At 42.9% G+C, this 20,787-nt stretch overlaps 1 protein-coding gene across 2 annotated transcripts in view; it reads right to left on the reverse strand.

Moving 5' to 3' along the window:
• The window catches only part of ATP6V1H (ATPase H+ transporting V1 subunit H), a 150,695-nt gene that overhangs the window by 13,699 nt on the left and 116,209 nt on the right, over positions 1-20,787 (reverse strand). Inside the window, exons 13-14 of one of the 2 annotated variants that reach the window (XM_077492693.1) lie at positions 20,313-20,414; positions 14,732-14,845 (exon numbers count right to left, since the gene is read on the reverse strand). In XM_077492693.1, the coding sequence (XP_077348819.1) occupies positions 14,732-14,845; positions 20,313-20,414 (216 nt within the window). Of the gene's footprint in view, positions 1-14,727; positions 14,846-20,312; positions 20,415-20,787 lie in introns of those variants that run through there. The other variant, XM_077492694.1, reaches the window with a different exon arrangement.

Genomic DNA, 20,787 nt, shown 5'->3' on the forward strand with positions numbered 1-20,787 from the left:
TAAGAATGATTAATCAGTGGAACACCTGCTATGATCATTCTTATGGTGTAGGAAATCACCGGCTGAAAAAGCAGATATCGGAATGATGTCTGTAGCTGCAGGCATCATTCAGATATACCCCTGCAAAGTTAAGGACGTCATATGATGTATCTTGGGCGGGAAGTAGTTAAAACGCTAACCCCTTTAGCTGCAGAGGCAGCAGCTAGGGCTGGACAGGTACCATGGCTGTGATGCTTTGCTTCACAGCTGTGGCAGGAATTATACACCCACCGATCCTGACTCATTTAAATGGATGGGGTTGCTTGTGCGAGAACAAGGGGTTAAACCAGATGGTAAAGAGACAGACCAATGCCTCCTCGCTACCTGTCAAATGTTCTCTGAAGATTGACCTGAACACGGATGGCCCTTCAGAAAGCATCACACATGTAAACAAGTCCCTATGTTGACACTGCGACTGGTGACGGCAGTGACCAGGGACACTGCGACTGGTGACGGCAGTGACCAGGGACACTGCGACTGGTGACGGCAGTGACCAGGGACACTGCGACTGGTGACGGCAGTGACCAGGGACACTGCGACTGGTGACGGCAGTGACCAGGGACACTGCGACTGGTGACGGCAGTGACCAGGGACACTGCGACTGGTGACGGCAGTGACCAGGGACACTGCGACTGGTGACGGCAGTGACCAGGGACACTGCGACTGGTGACGGCAGTGACCAGGGACACTGCGTCTGGTGACGGCAGTGACCAGGGACACTGCGACTGGTGACGGCAGTGACCAGGGACACTGCGACTGGTGACGGCAGTGACCAGGGACACTGGGACTGGTGTGGTGTTGATTAGGGAGACTGACTGGTGACAGTATGTAAAAAAACAAATAAATAAATAAAAAAAAACTGTCAGTAGTGCAGTCTCTCCATAGTGGCTCTGTATTACTCTGGGAGGGTGAACAGATTTTTTTTTTCTTTTACACTATGATTGCTTATTACAGCGATGATCAGTGTAAAAGCAATCCTTTTAACTATCCTAAATTGCTTTCATTCATGATTTATTGTTGGTTATTGTGATTGCTGTGATTGGCCACAGCTATCACATGGTACAGTGCTGCTGTGAAATGGCCCTGTACCATGTGACCACTCTGACTAATCACAGAGATCCCAATAAAACAATTCTATCATGAATGGATGCCTTGCATGACAGACGTTTACTAGTCGACATGTGATTGCTGTGAGTGTTCACATCGATTGCATGGTACCTGGGCCAATCACAGCGACCTGGTAAAGACAACTGTAATCCACTGTGCCTGGTGGATACAGCAGTTACAAATGTCTCGGCTGCAAGCCCTAGGTAGCCCACACGAGGTGTGTGAATAGGACGACATACGGGTACATCCTCCTAGAACTTGAGAGCACCTGCCCAGCTGTTTATATACATTGGCAGCATGGGAAGTGGTTGACATTTTTGTGTGCTTACCACCAGAATTGCGTGTTAATTTCTTGGCTATAACAACCAAATCTAACAGACTAAAAGAAGAATAAAAAAACAAAAATGGGGAATCCTGCTACAAGACAGTCATATTTTTGTAAAAGGAGTTGTGTACGGGAAATCAACCGCTGGAATCCCCAGGAAGTATTTGATTTTGTTTTAGATTTAATGCACCAAGAAAAAATCAATTTCTAGAATGTTCATGTTTCACTAACCCCCATATAGCCAATGTCCATCATTATGAATCAGCTACAATATGGCCAATATCAGAATATCATTAAAACACAAGGAACATAAGATAAAAAGAAACATCACTGGACTAAAAGATTTTATCATTGGATATTATGTGCTTTGAACAATCTAATTACCTGCAAAGTTAGACAATTACAGATATGAATTGTTCGCGCACAGATGTCTATAGAGATTGGACGACAGTCCCCATAATTTAGAAACCTTATCTGACTGCTACTCATCTCTTCTAAGTACATGTTGTGTCTGCCTTACCAGCCTCTCTCCATAGGCTAAGCATATCTAACACAAACAGAGCTTTGTTTTGGTGGTATTTAGTCACCACTGGGATTTTTGCTAAATAAACACTAAAACGTAAATTAAAAAAAAATTAAAAATAATATTCTTGGTTTCCGTTATAAAATTTTGCACATAAATCTTTCTTCAGAGATTCAGACCAAAGTGTATTTTGCTACATTTCCTTGGTGAAAATAACCCAAACCAGTGTATATTATTTACTCTGTCGAAAGTTATCGAGTCCACAAACTATGGTATATATCTGAAAATCAATAAATCCTGATGTACTGACTTCTTGAGGCTTGAAAACATCAGGACAGTAGAAATACACCCCAAATGAGCCCCCCTCCCTTTTTATTTTGTTCTCATTTTTTTACACATTATTATGATTGTTTATAGCAGTGAATTTCACTGGTGTAAGCAACCATTTTTACTGAATGAAACAGATTCGTTTGGTGTCTTGTGATTGGTCATATCTAATCAAATGGTACAGATGGGTTTTACCATGTGTACCATTGTGTACAATTGTGTTGCTAGCTATAATCAGTGTGACCGATTATAGCTAGCAACACAATTGTACACAATGGATGGCATGAAAGGAAGCAAACCATTCTTTACAATTGTCATGTGATCCGCTTACAGCGTTCACATGGTACCGGCAGTGAGCCGGTACACTGTTCAGTCATCGGCTGTGCCAGTGTGACAGATCACACCGCAGCACAGCCCGTGTGAGGCGTGATCCAGGAGGATGTCATATGATGTCCACCCTTATTTGACTTATGTCCCACCCAGCCTGTAATCAGTTGATGGCTTGGCGGGACATAAGTCGATCTGGGTGGACATTTTATGATGTCCTCCCAGATCACACCTCACACAGGGCTGCACTGCGGCACGATCTGCCTATTGGATCGCATGACAAAGTGGTTAAGGACCAAGCCATAGACACAAATACTGGGAAGGGTAGGATTATTTTTTTTACTGGTCAGCCCACTCTCTAATGTATAGGGCAAGCTTAACCCACAGATGGAAGATTGGCAAAAACTGTGGAATTTAATTTAGAGGGAGACAGTTGCTTCTAATGCCTAGTTTAGCAAAATATCACAATAAATTGAGTCAAATTGATAACTTTACTTCCAGGATACAACAATCTTTTAAGCCATTGACCATAATGTCCATGCAAGTATGCCTGCCACAAATCTAGATGGCAAATACAAACTATTGTAAAAATGTTTTTCTAGCACATTCAGCGTTCTGTTCATGTGATTGTAATTTGTCATATGATTTTGTATTCTGCACCAGTGACTCATCTTTGCAATGACATTAATCTGACATTTTGTTACTATGACATTTTAAACATTTAAACCTACAATTTAGAAGCTCATAAATATTTAAACTCTGACAAAGTTATAAGTCAATTCATTTAAAGTTGTAAATCTATAAAGCCACTAACTCCAAACACAAACTGTCACTGAAATACAATAATGATTTTCAAGATACCCGAGAAAGACCAGATAATAATTGACAAGTGCTAATAAAAAAGGATATAGGGAAAGGACAAAACAGTTTACTCTGAAACCAGAATCTCAAGGCTGCATGCTTTTGGTGTGTGGAACTTGCAGCTATTTGCACAAAATGAGGTAGAAAAGCAGAAAAAGTGGTAATTACCATAAAGGCTTGTTTAGTGGTAGGCCTAGAGGTAAAGTATTAAGGGCACACTTTTGGTGTTGTGGGGTTAAATGTAAAACGTGAATCTAAAGCCAAAGCTTTATTTTTTCCGTTTTCCGTGGTCAGAAACTAGAACCCATGGAAGGTTTTAATTGTTATAAAGGTGTAAAAAAATACTGCGCTGTGAAAAGATGTGCTCTACCCAGCTGCCAACACTACTGAAGACTACACAGTAACATGCAAAAAAAATTAAAACAAAAAAAAGTGTGGCGCTTAGGTGGCAACAAACCATATGAACCAGTAAGGCACTAATTCAAGCAAAGAAAATTACATACACTTCAAAAAAAGAAAATGTGTAAATTCCCTTATATATCAAGAGATCTTACTCCCAGGTGGAAGAGTGCATGAACCTCATGCACACAAAAGGTTAAATTAAATAAAATGAATTTAACATATACAGTCCATCAAGTGAACGTCTAACCCCAGAGGACGACTGTTTAGTTGAAACGCGTTGGGTGGACCCCCTTACAGACATCGCTACCTTCTGACTATGTTATTACGATTGAACCAAATGTGAGTGTAATTTTATTATTATTTTTTAATAAATTGGATGTTAAAACTGTATCATGCTATGCTAGTTTTCTACTTCCATGGTCTTTGATACCTGAGCTCCCTATTTTCGTGGGATGAGCACTATAGGAGGATCGCTACGGATAATTTCATGACCTGAAGACTTGCGGGAGATTACACACTAGATGTATGATTATCTGGTTTGTTAACCTACAGGCCCATATGACTCGAGAGGCGTAAGCCTTCCTCTGAGTCCACGTCACTTGGTAAGCCTCCTCTCCTCTTCTTTATCACGGTGGTGGTGGTGGTGGTATTATTCTACACATCAGAAGTTGAATTTCACCTTTTTTACGTCACCTCAAGTTTGGAATTGTGATTGATATTACACATTTCAAGGACTGTTAGACGTTCACTTGATGGACTGTATATGTTAAATTAATTTTATTTACTTTAACCTTTTGTGTGCAAGAGGTTCATGCACTCTTCCACCTGGGAGTAAAATCTCTTGATATATAACGGAATTAACACATATTTTATTTTTTTGAAGTGTATGCAAATTTCTTTGCTTGAATTTGTGCCTTACTGGTTCATGTGGTTTGTTGCCACCTATGCGCCATTTTTTTGTTTTAAGGTTTTAATTGTTGTCTGGGTCACACTGTCTACATTCACATTCTCAATTAGCCATGTACACAATACTGAAAGGAAAAAAAAATCCTAAAATTTGTCATCAGAATGAGAATAAAAGGGAACTTTAAAGTTACAAATGCCTAAGAGGGCATTTCACTTAATTTCCTCTCACTCCATGTTACCTCCACAAGACAGAAAGTGGTAATGGAAACCGCTCTAATGGGCAAAAATGTCAAGAACCCTAACTTCATCCAAAAAAAAAAAAAGCAAATTTTATAGAAAAGTGCTGACGCTCCCAAAACGCCCTGCCCATGGAAATGAATGGGCAGTGCTGCTGATGCACCTGCAAAGCAACACAGGAGCTTTTAACCCTTTCCTTGGCTGCCAGCGGGGGTTAAAAGTGCCCTGCTAGCGGCCAAAAAGCATCGCTATAATAGCGGTAATTCGCCACTAAACCCAACGGCGCTTTACCACTAATGCCAGCACCGCCTCAGTGTGAAAGTACCCTAAAAAGGACAAAGTTTTGCTTAGACACCAACTGGAGCAATTTGTTACAGCCCTCTCACCAGGTTTAATAAACTGGCGTGCAAAGAGAGAAAATAAAAAAATCTGTAGCCAGGCATTCCACTTGTCCTATAGTGAAAGAATGGAGAAAAAACATTTTGAAGTGGACTGACCCTTTCAACAAAACTGGCCATATTTTTCAAGACTAGACAATGAGCAGATCCCATCATGCAAAAATCCATAAAACTTGTAGGCTTTTATACATAATATTAAAGAACTCAGGCTTCCTAAGATTCCCATGACTGGGTTAAGTGCAGCTAATTTTAAGTGCCTGGAAACTGTCAAAATGGTTGCAGGGACATTCCCCTATATAACCCCTCCCACTCCCAGCTAGCCTCAGTTATGTAGTAACGCAATAGGGAGATCATAAGAATAGAGAGGATGGGCCTGCATCCTGTAATGTACGTCATCCAATGATCTTTACTGATAAGTCAAAATCCTATTTTCATGATTGTAGAGTATAGAACACAGGCTTATCTAAATCACTATGACTAGGACATCCAAAAGCAGTATAAGCGAGGGTTGGGCAACACAGCAAACAATGCCCACAGGCTCACACAACAAGCAGGTCAATAAGGGATTGACAGGCTCAGAGAGCATGTCTAAAGATGAAATTGGAAGAGGCTTGAACATCCACTTGGTAGAACCTAAATTTGTACAAAGAAGACCAGGTTGCAGCCTTGAAAATCTGAGAGTCAGATGCCTGCTGCTGAAAAGTCCAAGAAGTACTAGCTGGTCTGGTAGAGCTGGTCTTAAAAGAGACAGGAGGAATCCTACCCTTCAAATTACAGGCTCTAATAAAAATGCATCTAATCTATCTGGTCTTAAAAGAGCAATGCTTGTGTTAAGGTAGGAAACGGCTGGATCTATCACAAGAGCTGCCTACTTCGAAAGCAAATATTGCTTAGTGACTAACTGCTGTGCGTAACATTTTGGGGACCTCACACTCTGCAATCTAGGAAGGAAGGAAGGTTGGTTAGCTAGCATTCGACTGCAAGTGATCCTCTAATCGCCTCTGTTAACACAACTGCCATATTTCTATCCGACAGGCTACTTTTTAAACTGAAAAGGCTAGCCGGATGTACTTGGCACTGTAGAATCTGTTGACAAAATACTAATTTAAAGTGATTAAAGTTTGTGCCATGCAAAAGGTGTTCAACATAAGAGTATTGTTGTGGTCCAAAGCAGGCATAATGCTGACAGAAATTATTACAAATACTTAACATACCGTATATACTCGAGTATAGGCCGACCCGAATATAAGCCGAGGCCCCCAATTTACCCCCAAAAAAACTGGCAAACTTATTGACTCGTGTATAAGCCGAGGGTGAGACATGCCTGTCCATCCCTGTGTGTGTGTCCGTCCATCCCTGTGTGTCCGTCCATCCCTGTGTGTGTGTGTGTCCATCCATCCATCCATCCCTGTGTGTGTGTGTGTCCATCCATCCATCCATCCCTGTGTGTGTGTGTCTCCATCCATCCATCCATCCCTGTGTGTGTGTGTCTCCATCCATCCATCCCTGTGTGTGTCTCCATCCATCCATCCATCCCTGTGTGTGTGTGTATCCATCCCTGTGTGTGTGTGTCTCCATCCATCCATCCCTGTGTGTGTGTGTGTGTGTGTGTGTGTGTGTGTGTGTGTGTGTGTGTGTGTGTGTGTGTGTGTGTGTGTGTGTGTGTGTGTGTGTGTGTGTGTCCAGCCTACCTGTGTCCCGAGCCTCCGTCCCGTGCCTTGCCTCCTTGCCTCCGTCCCGTGCCGTGCCTTGCCTCCTTGCCTCCGTCCCGTGCCTTGCCTCCTTGCCTCCGTCCCGTCCCGTGCCGTGCCTTGCCTTGCCTCCGTCCCGTGCCTTGCCAGGATCGCCGCTCTTCGTCGGCGCCTCGGCGGCCATTCTACCCTTCAAACGCCGCGCCTCCGCCTTCGCCTGTGATAGGCGGAACACTGAATTTCCCAGCAGCCTGTGTTCCGCCTATCACGGACATCGTCTCATCCTCGTCCGTAGTACGAGGATGAGACGATGTCCGTGATAGGCGGAACACAGGCTGCTGGGAAATTCAGTGTTCCGCCTATCACAGGCGAAGGCGGAGGCGGAGGCGCGGCGTTTGAAGGGTAGAATGTCCGCTGTCTGTCTGCTCGACACGCTGATCGAGCAGGCAGACAGCGATGACTCGAGTATAAGCCGAGGGGGGCACTTTCAGCCTCAAAAAAGAGGCTGAAAATCTCGGCTTATACTCGAGTATATACGGTAATTTAGAACAGAAAGAGCAATCTTGTGTATTGCTACCAGCAACATGAGCACATCTACAAAATCTTTCAGCAGTGAGGTTTACTATTTCAATCCCTCAACTCTGTACCAAAAAGGGGAGCTCAAGGCAACATGTTCTGTTTCTAAAGATGGAGTACAAACAATATGATATTCATTGTCACCAAACCAAGCATGGTTATGACCATATGAAAACAACACAATTGAATGCACTTGTCTACTCAGTGACCTATTACAAAATATCCTGCATATCCAATTCAGCAAGAAAGTGCCTGCATTCTGAATTACATTTTCTAAACTCTTTTTTCTAATTTTCCAAACAAAACAAATGATGTACTGAAGCAGGGTTATAAAGGCGGAAAAAAAAAATCACATCTATTTTCAGTAAGAACAAAATCCAACTGTGTCATAACAGGAAAGTTATATTTTGTTCTTAAAGATTTTGTAAGAACAGCACTTTAAAAATAGTTTTTTTTCGCCAATATAATTTTTCCTCTCGTTAGCCCACGTATATATTCTTGCATCTTGTTAGCCTACCTACAGTGTGAGTTTATACATCGTTACAGAGTTCATTTGAAAAAATGGTCCATCTAGTTCAACCATTAGAAAAAAAATGAATAATGAAAAAAAAAAGAATAGATGTGTCAATAAAGAAAAAACAACAGTGCTTTACATCATGGCCTAAGTTACAGAACCTTCTCAGTCAGAATTACTTCCTAGGCTAGGTCTTCCTAACAGAAAATGCAACTATTCTGGTTTTAAAGGGCAGAACATTAGGTGAATGGTATGGCTTGAGTTCTATTCTTGTACTAGAGGTCTACATGTAAGGTTAAAATGCAGGCTATTGATCCAAAAGACTGAAGAAAAAAAACTCAGACAGGTCACAAAATATGGTTCCAGTTTCTTTTTGGATGACAGATCAAACATTAGGAGTGGTCTTTAAATGAACTGTTAACAGAGAACTGTGGATGTATCTCTGATGCCTATACACAATCTTACCATACAAAAACACATACATGCAAGTATAGTATGCAACAGACAACCCATTCTCAATACTGGCCCTGGCGACTACAATTTCTGGTGCAGTAAAGGATGGGAGATTATCAGAACAGTAGCTGAAGGACATCTTCTAAATTGCAAATACTGTATGTTCTGGTGACAAAGAGAGGGGGTAGATGGGATCTTCTTCCTGCTGTATCACTGGGACAGGAAGCAAAGTGAATTCTCCCAAATGGCACATGGAAAAATCTGAAAGGAGTCTAAACCATTAAATGCTGTATCCAGAAAAAGTATACACCTAATGTAAAAATAGGATTTTTGTACTCACCGTAAAATCCTTTTCTCTGAAGTTCATTGACAGACACAGCTCCTTTAAATGTTGACCTTAGGGTTATATCACCACCTTCAGGTGAGGACTAGGCAGAACATGTAAAAACAGCAAAACTGCACAGCACCGCCCAGGGAGCGGTCCCACTGGCTATAACCCCTCACTCTGCTTCCTGCAGCTCAGTTCATCAAAAAGAAACAAATAGGAGGGGTGGGTGCTGTGTCCGTCAATGAACTTCAGAGAAAGGGATGTTACGGTGAGTACAAAAATACTATTTTCTCTTTAGTTAATTGATGGACACAGCTCCTTTAAACGCTTGAGGTGCGGGCCATAGCCGAATGACGGCTACAGCGCGGACCCCAATTTCCGGGAGGCCGTCATAGGGCATCCTCCCCTGTGCACGCTCCCTGCAGGACACACGGGGAGCGCACTTTGATCACCGAGTCAGGGGCCTGTCCTGTCCCCTTACCATGTGATCAGCTGATCACATGATGTAAACAAAAGCTTGGTAATCATTTTTTTTTTCCTCGCGCTGCCAGCGTGAGGAGAAAAAAAAGCCGATCACCAGCTTATGTTAAAGGGACATTGGTCCCGAAGATTAAGGAACACAGGCCCCTCATCTGGGCCAATCAGTGCCACCTGCCAATGCCCACAAGTGCCACCTATCAATGCCCACCAGTGGTGTCAGTGCCACCTATCAGTGTAAGCAATCAGTGCCCATCATTGCCACCCATCAGTGCCCATCAGTGCCCATCACTGTCGCCTCATCGGCGTACATCAATGAAGGAGAAAAATTACCTGTTTGCAAAATTTTACAACAAAATATAGAAAAAAAAAAACTTTTTTTTTTAATTCTGTATTTTTCTATTTTTTAACAAAAAATAAAAACCGCACAGGTGTTCAAATACCACTAAAAGAAAGCTCTATTTGTGGGGAAAAAAATGATAAAAATTTCATTTGGGTACAGTGTTGTATGACCTTGCAATTATCATTCAAAATGCATCAGCGCTGAAAGCTGAAAATTGGTCTGGGGGTGGTTTAAGCGGCCAGTAAGCAAGTGGTTAAATCTTGACCTTAGGGACGTCCCCAAGCAGTGTCAAAAAACGAGGGGTGGAAAAAGCAATAAACTTCACCCACAACAAAGAGGAACGCCTCAGAGGAGTTGCCAACTTAAACGGCCACCAGCAAAACCTGTGGCCAACGTATGCATCCCAAGATGCGTTCACAACAGCCTTGTAACTCAAATCTCCTCACACAAGGTGATGTAGGCCTTCCATGTATGATGATTAATCTTCTGCGAAGATGACTTCTGTGCCCTCAGCATAGTGGAAATTACCGAGTCTGACAGATCTCGGTCCCTTAGCACCTGGCTTTCAACAGCCATGCCATTAAAACACGCGCCGGTAAAGCAGGATGAAGTATCGGACCTAGCGATAGAAGGTCCTCTTGCATCGGAACATCTGCCACCAGTCGTGCTAGGTCAGCATACCAAGGATGCCGAGGCCAATCCGAAGCAATCAGAATCACTGGAATCCCTTTGGCCTCCACTCTGTGTAGCAGGCATGGCATGAGGTTTAGTGGGGGGAAGGCATAAATCAGCCACTAATGCCCCCATGGAGCCATCAATGCATCTGATGCGTCCGCCCAGGGGTCTCTTGTCCTGGACACAAACCTCTGCATCTTCCGATTGAGTCAAGAGGCCAAGAGATCCACATGTGTTGTGCCCCACCTTAGGCAAATGAGCCAGAATACATTCTGATGCAACAATCATTCCCCTTGGTCCAGCATCTGAAGACTTAGGTTGTCTGCCTGCCAGTTTTCTATTCCCGGAATGTATACGACCGATAGGGCCGGCCTGTGCCGCTCTGCCCAGTGTAGGAGGTGAGTGATCTTCTGTGCTTCAGCCAAGCTCCTTGTTTCTCCTTGATGGTTGACATGTCAGACTGGATCCTGACCGGATGCCCCTGCAGCCACTTTGACCATGTGGAGGGGCACCACCTGATCACCTGAAGCTTGAGCAATTAGATCGGCAGGTGGGATTCCTCCCACGTCCAACTGCCCTGGGCCGACTGTACGCCCTAACCGTTGTGATCACCGTCCAATGGAGAGGAAGGAACGATCTCCCAGATCGAAGGGCCAGAGACCTCAGCCACCAGAGCAGGGAATCCATGACTTACTGGCTCACCCAAATTTGACAATCCAGGAATAAAGGAGATTTGTCCAATTTTGACAAAATATCCTTCTGCAAGACTCAAGTGTGAAATTGAGCGTATGGTACCGCCTCAAAATGTGGCTACCATGAGACCCAGGACTCGCATGCAGAAACGCAGCGACGACCACCTGCGGATCACCAATAATCTCCCCACAGCTTGAAGAATCTGTAGCTTGTCTGAAGGGACTCTCGCTTTTGAGGAGTCCAGCAGTACTCCAGGCATTGAGTCAGCACCAATACCAACTTTTTTAGGTTCAGTGCCCAACAAAACTCCCGAAGAGTTTGCATGGTGATCGCCACATCCTCCTTAATTCTGAGGCGGAAGCTGTTCTCAGAAGGAGGTCGTCTAGGTAACCCACGATTGTGATCCCACGTTGCCTTAACAATGCCAGAATTGGCCTTGGTGAAGACCCGGGGTGCTGACGCTAGGCCAAAAGGGAGAGCCACAAATTGGTAGTGCTCTTCCCCGACTGCAAATCGCAGAAACCTCTGATGCCTGAGGCATATGGGTACATGTAAGTATGTGTCCTTGATGTCCAAGGACACCAGGAAGTCCCCATGATGGAGTGCAGTGACCATGGAGCGAACTGATTCCACCATGAACCTTTGCACTTTCAGAAAGCTGTTGAGGCCCTTGAGGTCCAGGATTGGGACTACAGATTGGAGTATAATCCCTGAAACTTTTCCAGTGTTGGTAGAAGTACTATCACACCGTGCAGTAGCAGGTCTTGTACTGTCCCAAACAAGGCCTCCCGACGAGCCGGAAGCAGATGAAGGTTGGAGGGAAAGAATCTGTTTGGTGGACAAGAAACAAACTCCATCTTGAATCCCGATGAAACCTGTTCGCAGACCCATTGGTCGGACAGTAGGGAGGTCCACCAAGCTGCAAACTCCCAAAGGCAACCCTCCACCCAAGAGTCGGGCAGGGGCAAACCTTCGTGTGGTAACATTTTTGCTTGGAGACTTGTTTGGCTTGCGAAACCAGGGATGCTTTTGTCCTTCAGCAGGTGCCTTGTCGGACTGGGAATGCTTACCTGGCGACCCGGGTGGGCAAAAAAGTCACTTCTAAGTGGAAAAAAAGAGGGTCCTTGCCGATGGTGTGGCTCCTTACCCTTCCTGGACTGTGGGAGCAACGTGCTCTTCCCACCAGTAACATTCTTAATAATGTCATCCAGCGAGGCTCCAAATAGCCCCTGACCTTGGAAGGGCAAATCCACCAGTGCTTTTTTAGATGACTGGTCCGCAGACCAACATTTCAGCCAAATCAGACACTGTAGCACCACTGCTGATACCGATGCTCTAGAGAGCAGGGGGACCGTATCCAGGGCAACATCACAGACATACTTAAGGCCATGCACCAACTGATCTACCAGTTCTACGCAGACTGGAGAAGTCTGTTGCTTCTCCAATTCACAGTGCAACAACTTTGTCTACTCAGTAAGCGTCTGCGACAACAAGGCCGTGGCCAACACAGGTTGTAACACTGACCCCACCACCATAAACATGGACCGGGCCACTGCCTCAGCCCTCCTGTCAGCAGGGTTCTTGAAGGCAGGAGTCCCTTCTACAGGAATCGTGGTTACTTTATTTAACCTGGATACCGGGGGGGGTCAACGACCAGAGGAGACTCCCATTTTTTCAGGAGGCTCTCCTCAAAGGGGTAACGCACCGCCATTCTTCTTGGGACTGAAAAGGCCCGTTGCAGGCTTCCCCATTCCTTGTTGATGAACTTATCAAAATAAGTCAAATACAGAAACACCTTAGGCATGCGGGCCGGTTTGCAGGACCCAAAAGGGGCCACTACCTCAGCAGAAGTTCCTGCTGCAACCTGTATCTTCAGGATATCCCGCACCACTGTGATAAGTGCTCCTACTAGTGATTTTTATTGAGATAACCCAGACGCAGAATCATCCTCACTGTCTGAACGGTCCTGGTCCGCATCCTCTGACACGTCAGAAAAAGGGCCGCCTGTCACAGCGGGGCCCCAAGTCTGAATCAGAGCTTTCCCCAGAAGACCGGGAAGGGGGGTAGGGGGCGTTTTTACCCCCTTGTGCCCGCACACCGCCTCTACCCTGGCAAAAAAGGACTCCAGGACCTCCGACAAAGCATACATAGGCACTGCATTTTATGCAGGTGAGCTGGTTGCAATAACAGGGATGTCTGGGGAAGAAGCGCCAGCTTCTGAGGCCATGCTGACCCTCACTCGCCTGTCACTACACAGGGACTTCAGGCAAGGTACACAAAATCCCACCCTCCTAGCTGCTGACAGACTGAAAGGCCCCCGCAGGACTCACCACCCTGACCTAGGTACTGCGCTGATGCTACCCTCTCTGCCCTGTGTCAGTCACAAGGTGTTCTGAGTAAATCAGCGCTGTTCTGGAAGCATACAGTTAACAGTGCTAGAGGGAAACCACGTTGAGGCTACAAGAAAATGGTCGCCGGCCATTCTAGCAAAAAAAAAAAAAAAACTCAGAAAATGGCTGCTGAACCTTCTAGAAAATGGCTGACAGTAATACACTAAGGCTACAGGAAAATGGCCGCAGCCTCAGAAAACTGGGTGCGGACCGCGTGGCGGCCTCCCCTCATGGCAAACAGCCTGAACACCTCACTGTGGCCAGAAAAAACAGGGAAAGAAGGAGCGGACCTTGAAAGCAAGCGCATCCCCCCCGCCAAGGCCCAGAGCCCACTTGGCTAGGTAAATGCACCACACCTCATGCCCAGTCAAACAGAAGCACCAGCATGGGGAGGAGGGAATGAGGGACAGGGAGAGAAGAAAGGAAGAGTGAGAGACCCCCCTAGACGTCCCAGGGAATGCCCAGCTGCTCCATCCTGCCGAGGCAGGTGGAGCTGTACTTACCCCTCCTGTCTGGACTGCTGGATGCATTCCACCACAGACCCATCACCCGAGCCGAATGGGGTGGCGGTCGGCCACGGCACACTGTGACACGGACAGAAGTAGCCCAGGCATATAGCTCATCGGCCGCCCCAGGACCAGAAAGGGGCATGTCATGGCCGACCCAGTGCATAGCTAGGGTCTGCTCACGCTCGATGGCCAGGCTGGGGAGATGACAAAGATCTAAATTATCCATCTAGCCTGTTACCCAGCTCAGCTGTTGATTGTAGATCACAGGATCAAAATTGCAGAAAAAATTCCCAGGACCAATGGTCCCCTCAGGGAGCCAGGTCCTTCTCTTACACTAGGCAGAAAAAAACTAAGCTGCAGGAAGCAGAGTGAGGGGTTATAGCCAGTGGGACCACCCCCTGGGCGATACTGTGCAGTTTTGCTGTTTTCACATAATTTACATGTTCTGCCTAGTCCTCTCCTGAAAGTGGCAATATAACCCTAAGATCAAGATTTAAAGGAGCTGTGTCCGTCAATGAACGAAAGAGAAAAGCATTTTCTTTGTAAGAACTATTCCTGCAAAAGGAGAATAACAGTTTTTTTGTATCATTATTATTTATGTAAACATTATATTCCTAAACTGTCACTTACCAGTTATGGACCATCAGTTTCTGCACAGCCAGCAAAGCATTGTAACGGACCTGTTGGTCTTCATGATGCATGTGGTTCATTACCAGCTGCTTACCACCCAACTGCTCAATCACCCTGCAAGAAGGGGTTGGCATATTGATTACTTATTGACTTGTCTATATGATTAATCTTACTGCGAGTCTAGTAGAGAGAGTTATTCAAAAATCGAAACACTTGTTACAAAATATGCTTGCCTGAAACTGTATGTTTTGGTAGCTGGGTAGATGAAGAATTATATGTAATATCTCTTTTAGTAAATATAATTATAAACCTATAACAAAAATTAGATTTCTTGCCGCTGCTTGACATACATTTCTGCACAACAGTTCTTTCGGTGAGCCAGCAAAAGTAATCTCTTGCTGGCTACTCATAATGCAAATTACAGGCAAATAATGCAAAGGGGTAAGCAATCTACAGGCAACAAACAGCTTATATTTACATCAACTATGAAGAAAACACCATTATGTCTCTATGGGTAATATTATATCACGTAGTATAGCTGCAAAACAAAAGCTTTTGCATATATTACAGTATTTTTAAACAATATTTGTGCCATATTGTCACTGACAGCAGCAACTTCTAACTTGCCTTAACCTAGCCCATAAAGCTATGCCCAACTAAGCTAATGCCTAAGGCCAATGTATCTTGCACACAAGTTTTATCTGAACTGCTGGTATCAGTATACTTATCAACTGGATATAGGAATGTACCAAAAGTGGTAACATATTGCATACATTAGTATACCAAGCTAAAGTCTAAAATTCGGAATATTTTTCTAACTTAACATCAGAAACAATTTCAATTAGTGAAGATCTTTTAACATAAAGTAGTATTAAACTGAAAATGTAATATATCGCAAGCTACGAATCATTAGGTGTGGTGGTTGCATTAGTTGTATTTTTTAAGGCTTTTTTTCTTTGTTTTCAGATGGTTATTTTTTAACCCTGATTTTATTTTTGAAAATGTTATAACAAACATCAAAAAAATAAAAATCGAAGTAAAATCATTATTCTAAACTGCCACATCTAGTTTTCCCATAATTCAGAGTTACTCTAAAAACTATTCATAGATATTCAAATCACCTAGTTATCTGACTAGTAACTCATCTCCTGTATTAGAGTGCCCCCATTCTAGATAAATGAGAACAGGGGGCATAGCAGCATTGTCAGTCTCAGGGTAGGGAAGTGTTGGATGTACTAAGCCGTCCTAAAGGAGGAATTCACCTTTGGCAACATGTTACACCCATATTTAACATGTTATCAAAGAACACCTGTCTGCACTGCTCCGAACCCCCGCTGAGACAGCGATTGTGGGATCTTCTCCCAGCACCCACTGTCACAATTTAAAACCGGCATGGCCACAGAGCCATGTCATTTATTCACAGAGTTCTGGGAATTAATGAACTACAAGTACAGTCTTCCACCTTCCACTTCTTGCTCTCCAGACAGAAAGCTATACTAAGATTCTGCAGGAGCTTGACATTGTACATGTGACCTGCTAATCATTGGTACAATTCTCTGCAGGCTCCAAAATAAATAAATATCCTCTTTTATTACCTGCAAAAATATGTGCGCCTACATTTTTTAAAAGGGGAAATTAGCCTTTAAATACCCTAAACAAATAGAAGCCAAACGCTTCATTGTCAGTGACAGCACTTTTTGATATAATGGTTTTACTGATGCATCTGCAGGGATGCGTCCTCATTTGTAAACAGACTTGCTGACTGGATCACCAGCTGAAAATAGAAAAGAAAAGTCCAAAAAAGAAACCTAATGCAGCTATCACATTAAAGACTTGGTTGGTTGGTAGTACCGCTTTTACATTTAATTAATCTTATGATTACACAGTAATTAGTTTGTAGTCTGAAGCGGAGAAACTGTAAACAAAGTCTTCAAAGTGGACTCCAGTAACCATAGAGATAGAACAATGTCACAGAATAGCAGTGAGCTATGGGGACCTTGGAAAAATGTACAGGAACACAACTAAAAGGTGACAGTGCTGGAAGACATAAACTGCTGAAAGCTGTAGGAATAGAAAGAAATGCAGTGAAGTAAAGCTTAAAAAAAATAAATAAAGTAAAAGGAAAAGCACCAGGAAAAAAAAAAAAACTAGACTTGAATTATGGTCAAAAGCATTTAAATGCAAATTCCTAACAATGTCATCACGAAAACAGGTTATATATATATATATATATATATATATATACATACATACACACATATACACACACACACACACACACACACACACACAGTCATGGCCGAAATTATTGGCACCCCAGAAATTTTTCCAGAAAATCAAGTATTTCTCACACAAAAGTAATGCAGTAACATGTTTTGCTATACACATTTATTCCCTTTGTGTGTATTGGAACAAAATAAAAAAAAAAAGGGAGGGAAAAAAAAAAAGCAAAATCGGACATAATGTCACACAAAACTTCAAAAATGGGCTGGTCAAAATTCTTGGCACCCTTAATATTTACAACTTAATATTTGGTTGCACATCCTTTGGAAAAAATAACTGAAATCAGTCGCTTCCTATAACCATCAATAAGCTTCTTGCACCTCTCACCCAGAATTTTGGACCACTCTTCCTTTGCAAACTGCTCTAGGTCTCTTATTGGAAGGGCGCCTTTTCCTAACAGCAATTTTAAGATCTCATCACAGGTGTTCAATGGGATTTAGATCTGGACTCATTGCTGACCACTTTTAGAACTCTCCAGCTCTTTGTTGACATCCATTTCTGGGTGCGTTTTGACGTATGTTTGGGGTCATTGTCCTGCTGGAAGACCCAAGATCTCGGACGCAAACCCTGCTTTTTGATACTGGGCTCTACAGTGCGACCCAAAATCCTTTGGTAATCCTCAGATTTCATGATGCCTTGCACATATTCAAGGCACCCAGTGCCAGAGGCAGCAAAACAACCCCAAATCATCATTGAACCTCCACCATATTTCACTGTAGGTACGGTGTTATTTCCTTTGTAGGCCTCATTCCATTTTGGGTAAACAGTAGAATGATGTGCTTTACCAAAAAGCTCCATCTTGGTCTCATCTGTCCACAAGACGTTTTCCCAGAAGGATTTTGGCTTACTCCAGTACATTTTGGCAAACTGTAGTATTGCTTTTTTATGTCTGTGTCAGCAGTGGGGTCCTCCTGGGTCTCCTGCCATAGCGTTTTATTTAATTTAAATGTTGACGGATAGTTCGCGCTGACACAGATGCTCCCTGAGCCTGCAGGACAGCTTGAATTTCTTTGGAACTTGTTTGGGGCTGCTTATCCACCATCCGGACTATCCTGCATTGCAACCTTTCATCAATTTTTCTCTTCCGTCCACGTACAGAGAGATTAGCTACAGTGCCATGGGTTGCAAACTTCTTGATAAGTTGCACACTGTGGACAAAGGCAAATCTAGATCTCTGGAGATGGACTAGTAGCCTTGAGAATGTTGATTTTTTTTCTACAATTTTGGTTCTTAAGTTCTCAGACAGTTCTCTTCTCCTCTTTCTGTTGTCCATGCTTCGTGTGGCACACACAGACACACAATGCAAAGACTAAGGCCGCGTACACACGAGCGGACTGTTCGCCCAACCTTGTTCGTCAAACAGTTTCGGCAAACAGTCCGCTCAAAATTAGCATGGACGGACATGGCCACACACGACGAACGAACAGTTTGCTGAAACCGTGCGCGATGACGTGAACGGCACGTACGACGGGACGAAAAATACGACGTCCTATACACCATTATAACTTTCGGAGTGTAAATCCTTTCTGAGCATGCGCGGAACTTAGTTTGACGAACAAGCCTACACACGGGCGGACTGTTCGCTGAAACAAGGTTTCAGCGGACAGTTTTTCGGAAATTCCGTAAAACCTTGTTCGTCAAACTGTCCGCTGAAACTGTCCGCTGAAAGCCCACACACGAGCGGACTGTCCGCCCAAACACTGTTCAGCGGACAAAGTTGGGCGAACAGTCCGCGCGTGTGTACGCGGCCTAAGTGAACTTCTCTCCTTTTTATCTGCTTTCAGGTGTGATTTTTATATTGCCCACACCTGTTACTTGCCCCAGGTGAGTTTAACCACTACAATACAGGGCACTTTCGCCCCCTTCCTTCCCAGACCAATTTTCAGCTTTCAGCCATTTTTCAGCCAAATTTTTGTAATGACAATTGCGCGGTCATGCTATGCTGTACCCAAATGACATTTTTATAATTTTGTTCGCACAAATAGAGCTTTATTTTGGTGGTCAAGACTCAGTTTTTTTATTTTTTACGATATAAGCGAAAAAAGAGCGGAAATTTTGAAAAAAAAAAAGCCAATATTTTCTTCTTTCTATTTTAAAAGAAATCCAATAAAATCGAATTTTGTCATAAATTTAAGCCAAAATGTATTTTGCTACATGTTTTTGGTAAAAAGAATTCCATTAAGTGTATAATAATTTGTTTGTGTGATCACGGACATATGTACGCAAATGATCATGTACAGATGTTTGCAGGTGATCACAGACATGTGTGAAGTTACTCACTGGGACATGTGATTTTAGTGGGACATATGTGGGGGACATGTGTTTTTATTATTTGGGGACATGTGTGTTTTACACTAGACTGGTGATCAGTGAGTAAAAAGTTGTAAAAAAAACAGCTCATACTCACTGATCACCAGCCGGCTGCAGCAATCCGCTCTCCTCAGTGACGACTTCCGTGTGAGGAGAGGAGAGCCGATTGCCTAGCAACCGGCTGTTTATTTAAATCACATAAAGGCTGTGATTGGACGCGGCCGCCATGTGTTCAGGAGGACCAATCACAGAGCCCTCCTTCCGATCCGAGATGCGCCGTGTCTGGGTGACACGAGTGCATCGAGATTGCGCCGATGCACTGGATCCCCCTACTTCTGAAGGACGTTCCTAAACATCCAGTCAGAAGGAGAGAGCTCCCACCTGCCTGTATATATACATTGGTCGGGTGGGAAGTAGTTAAAGGAGCACCACAATCTTGAAACAATCTTATTTGGCCACAATTTTGAAAGGGTGCCAAGAATTTTGACCAGGCCATTTTTGGAATTCCGTGCCACATTATGTCCAATTTGCTTTTTTTCCTCCCTTTTTTTGTTTTGTTCCAATACACACAAAGGGAATAAACATGTGCATAGAAAAACATGTGTTACTGCAATAACTGAGAAATATTTGATTTTCTGGAAACATTTCTGGGCATTACTATATATATATATATACACATACATACACGTATAGAGATATTAGATTATATATATAATCATCTATATATATATATCTAATATCTCTATACTTGTGTGTATGTGTGTGTATGTGTATGTGCATATATATATATATATATATATATATATATATATATATATATATATATATATATATATATATATATATATATATATATATATATATATATATATATATATATATATATATATATATAGTTGGCTTAGTATACATCATTTTTTGGCATAGGATACATAAATGTAAACTATAACTGTAAATCATTGGTGCCCAATATATAGGCTGAACATGCCTTTTTCCTCTGGGGTAATGTCGAACATACTCTCCAACGTCATGGGCAGCCACAGCAAGGACTTGAGGGTCATCAGAGACTTCCAAAAGCTTTGTTAGGATTCTATAAAATATTAAAAAGTATAGGTCAAAGCAGCAAGCATTCACTCACACACAAGTAATAAAATTTGTGACCTTTACAATATAACACATGTATAAAATAAACTCTTTTTTTATACATCAAAGTTTAGGAAACCAAACCTATCAATTTGTGTAAAGCAAGATGTATTTATTACAAAGGTAAATAAAATTAATGTCGCCATGACAAAAAAAAAAAATGCTTTTAGGTCTGTAGCAATGTAGTTATGATTTATTTATAAAACATTTTTAAAATGATATTTATGTGTCTAAATGCCTGTTACAATATACACTTCTCATAAACAAGATGGCAAGCTAAGGTTATCCAATTTATATAATTTTTTTGCGCTGTTTTTCAT

The sequence above is a fragment of the Lithobates pipiens genome, unplaced genomic scaffold (genome assembly GCF_037356315.1).
Source record: "Lithobates pipiens isolate NorthernLeopardFrog02 unplaced genomic scaffold, aLitPip1_a1.2 Scaffold_19, whole genome shotgun sequence".
Lineage (NCBI taxonomy): Eukaryota > Metazoa > Chordata > Amphibia > Anura > Ranidae > Lithobates > Lithobates pipiens.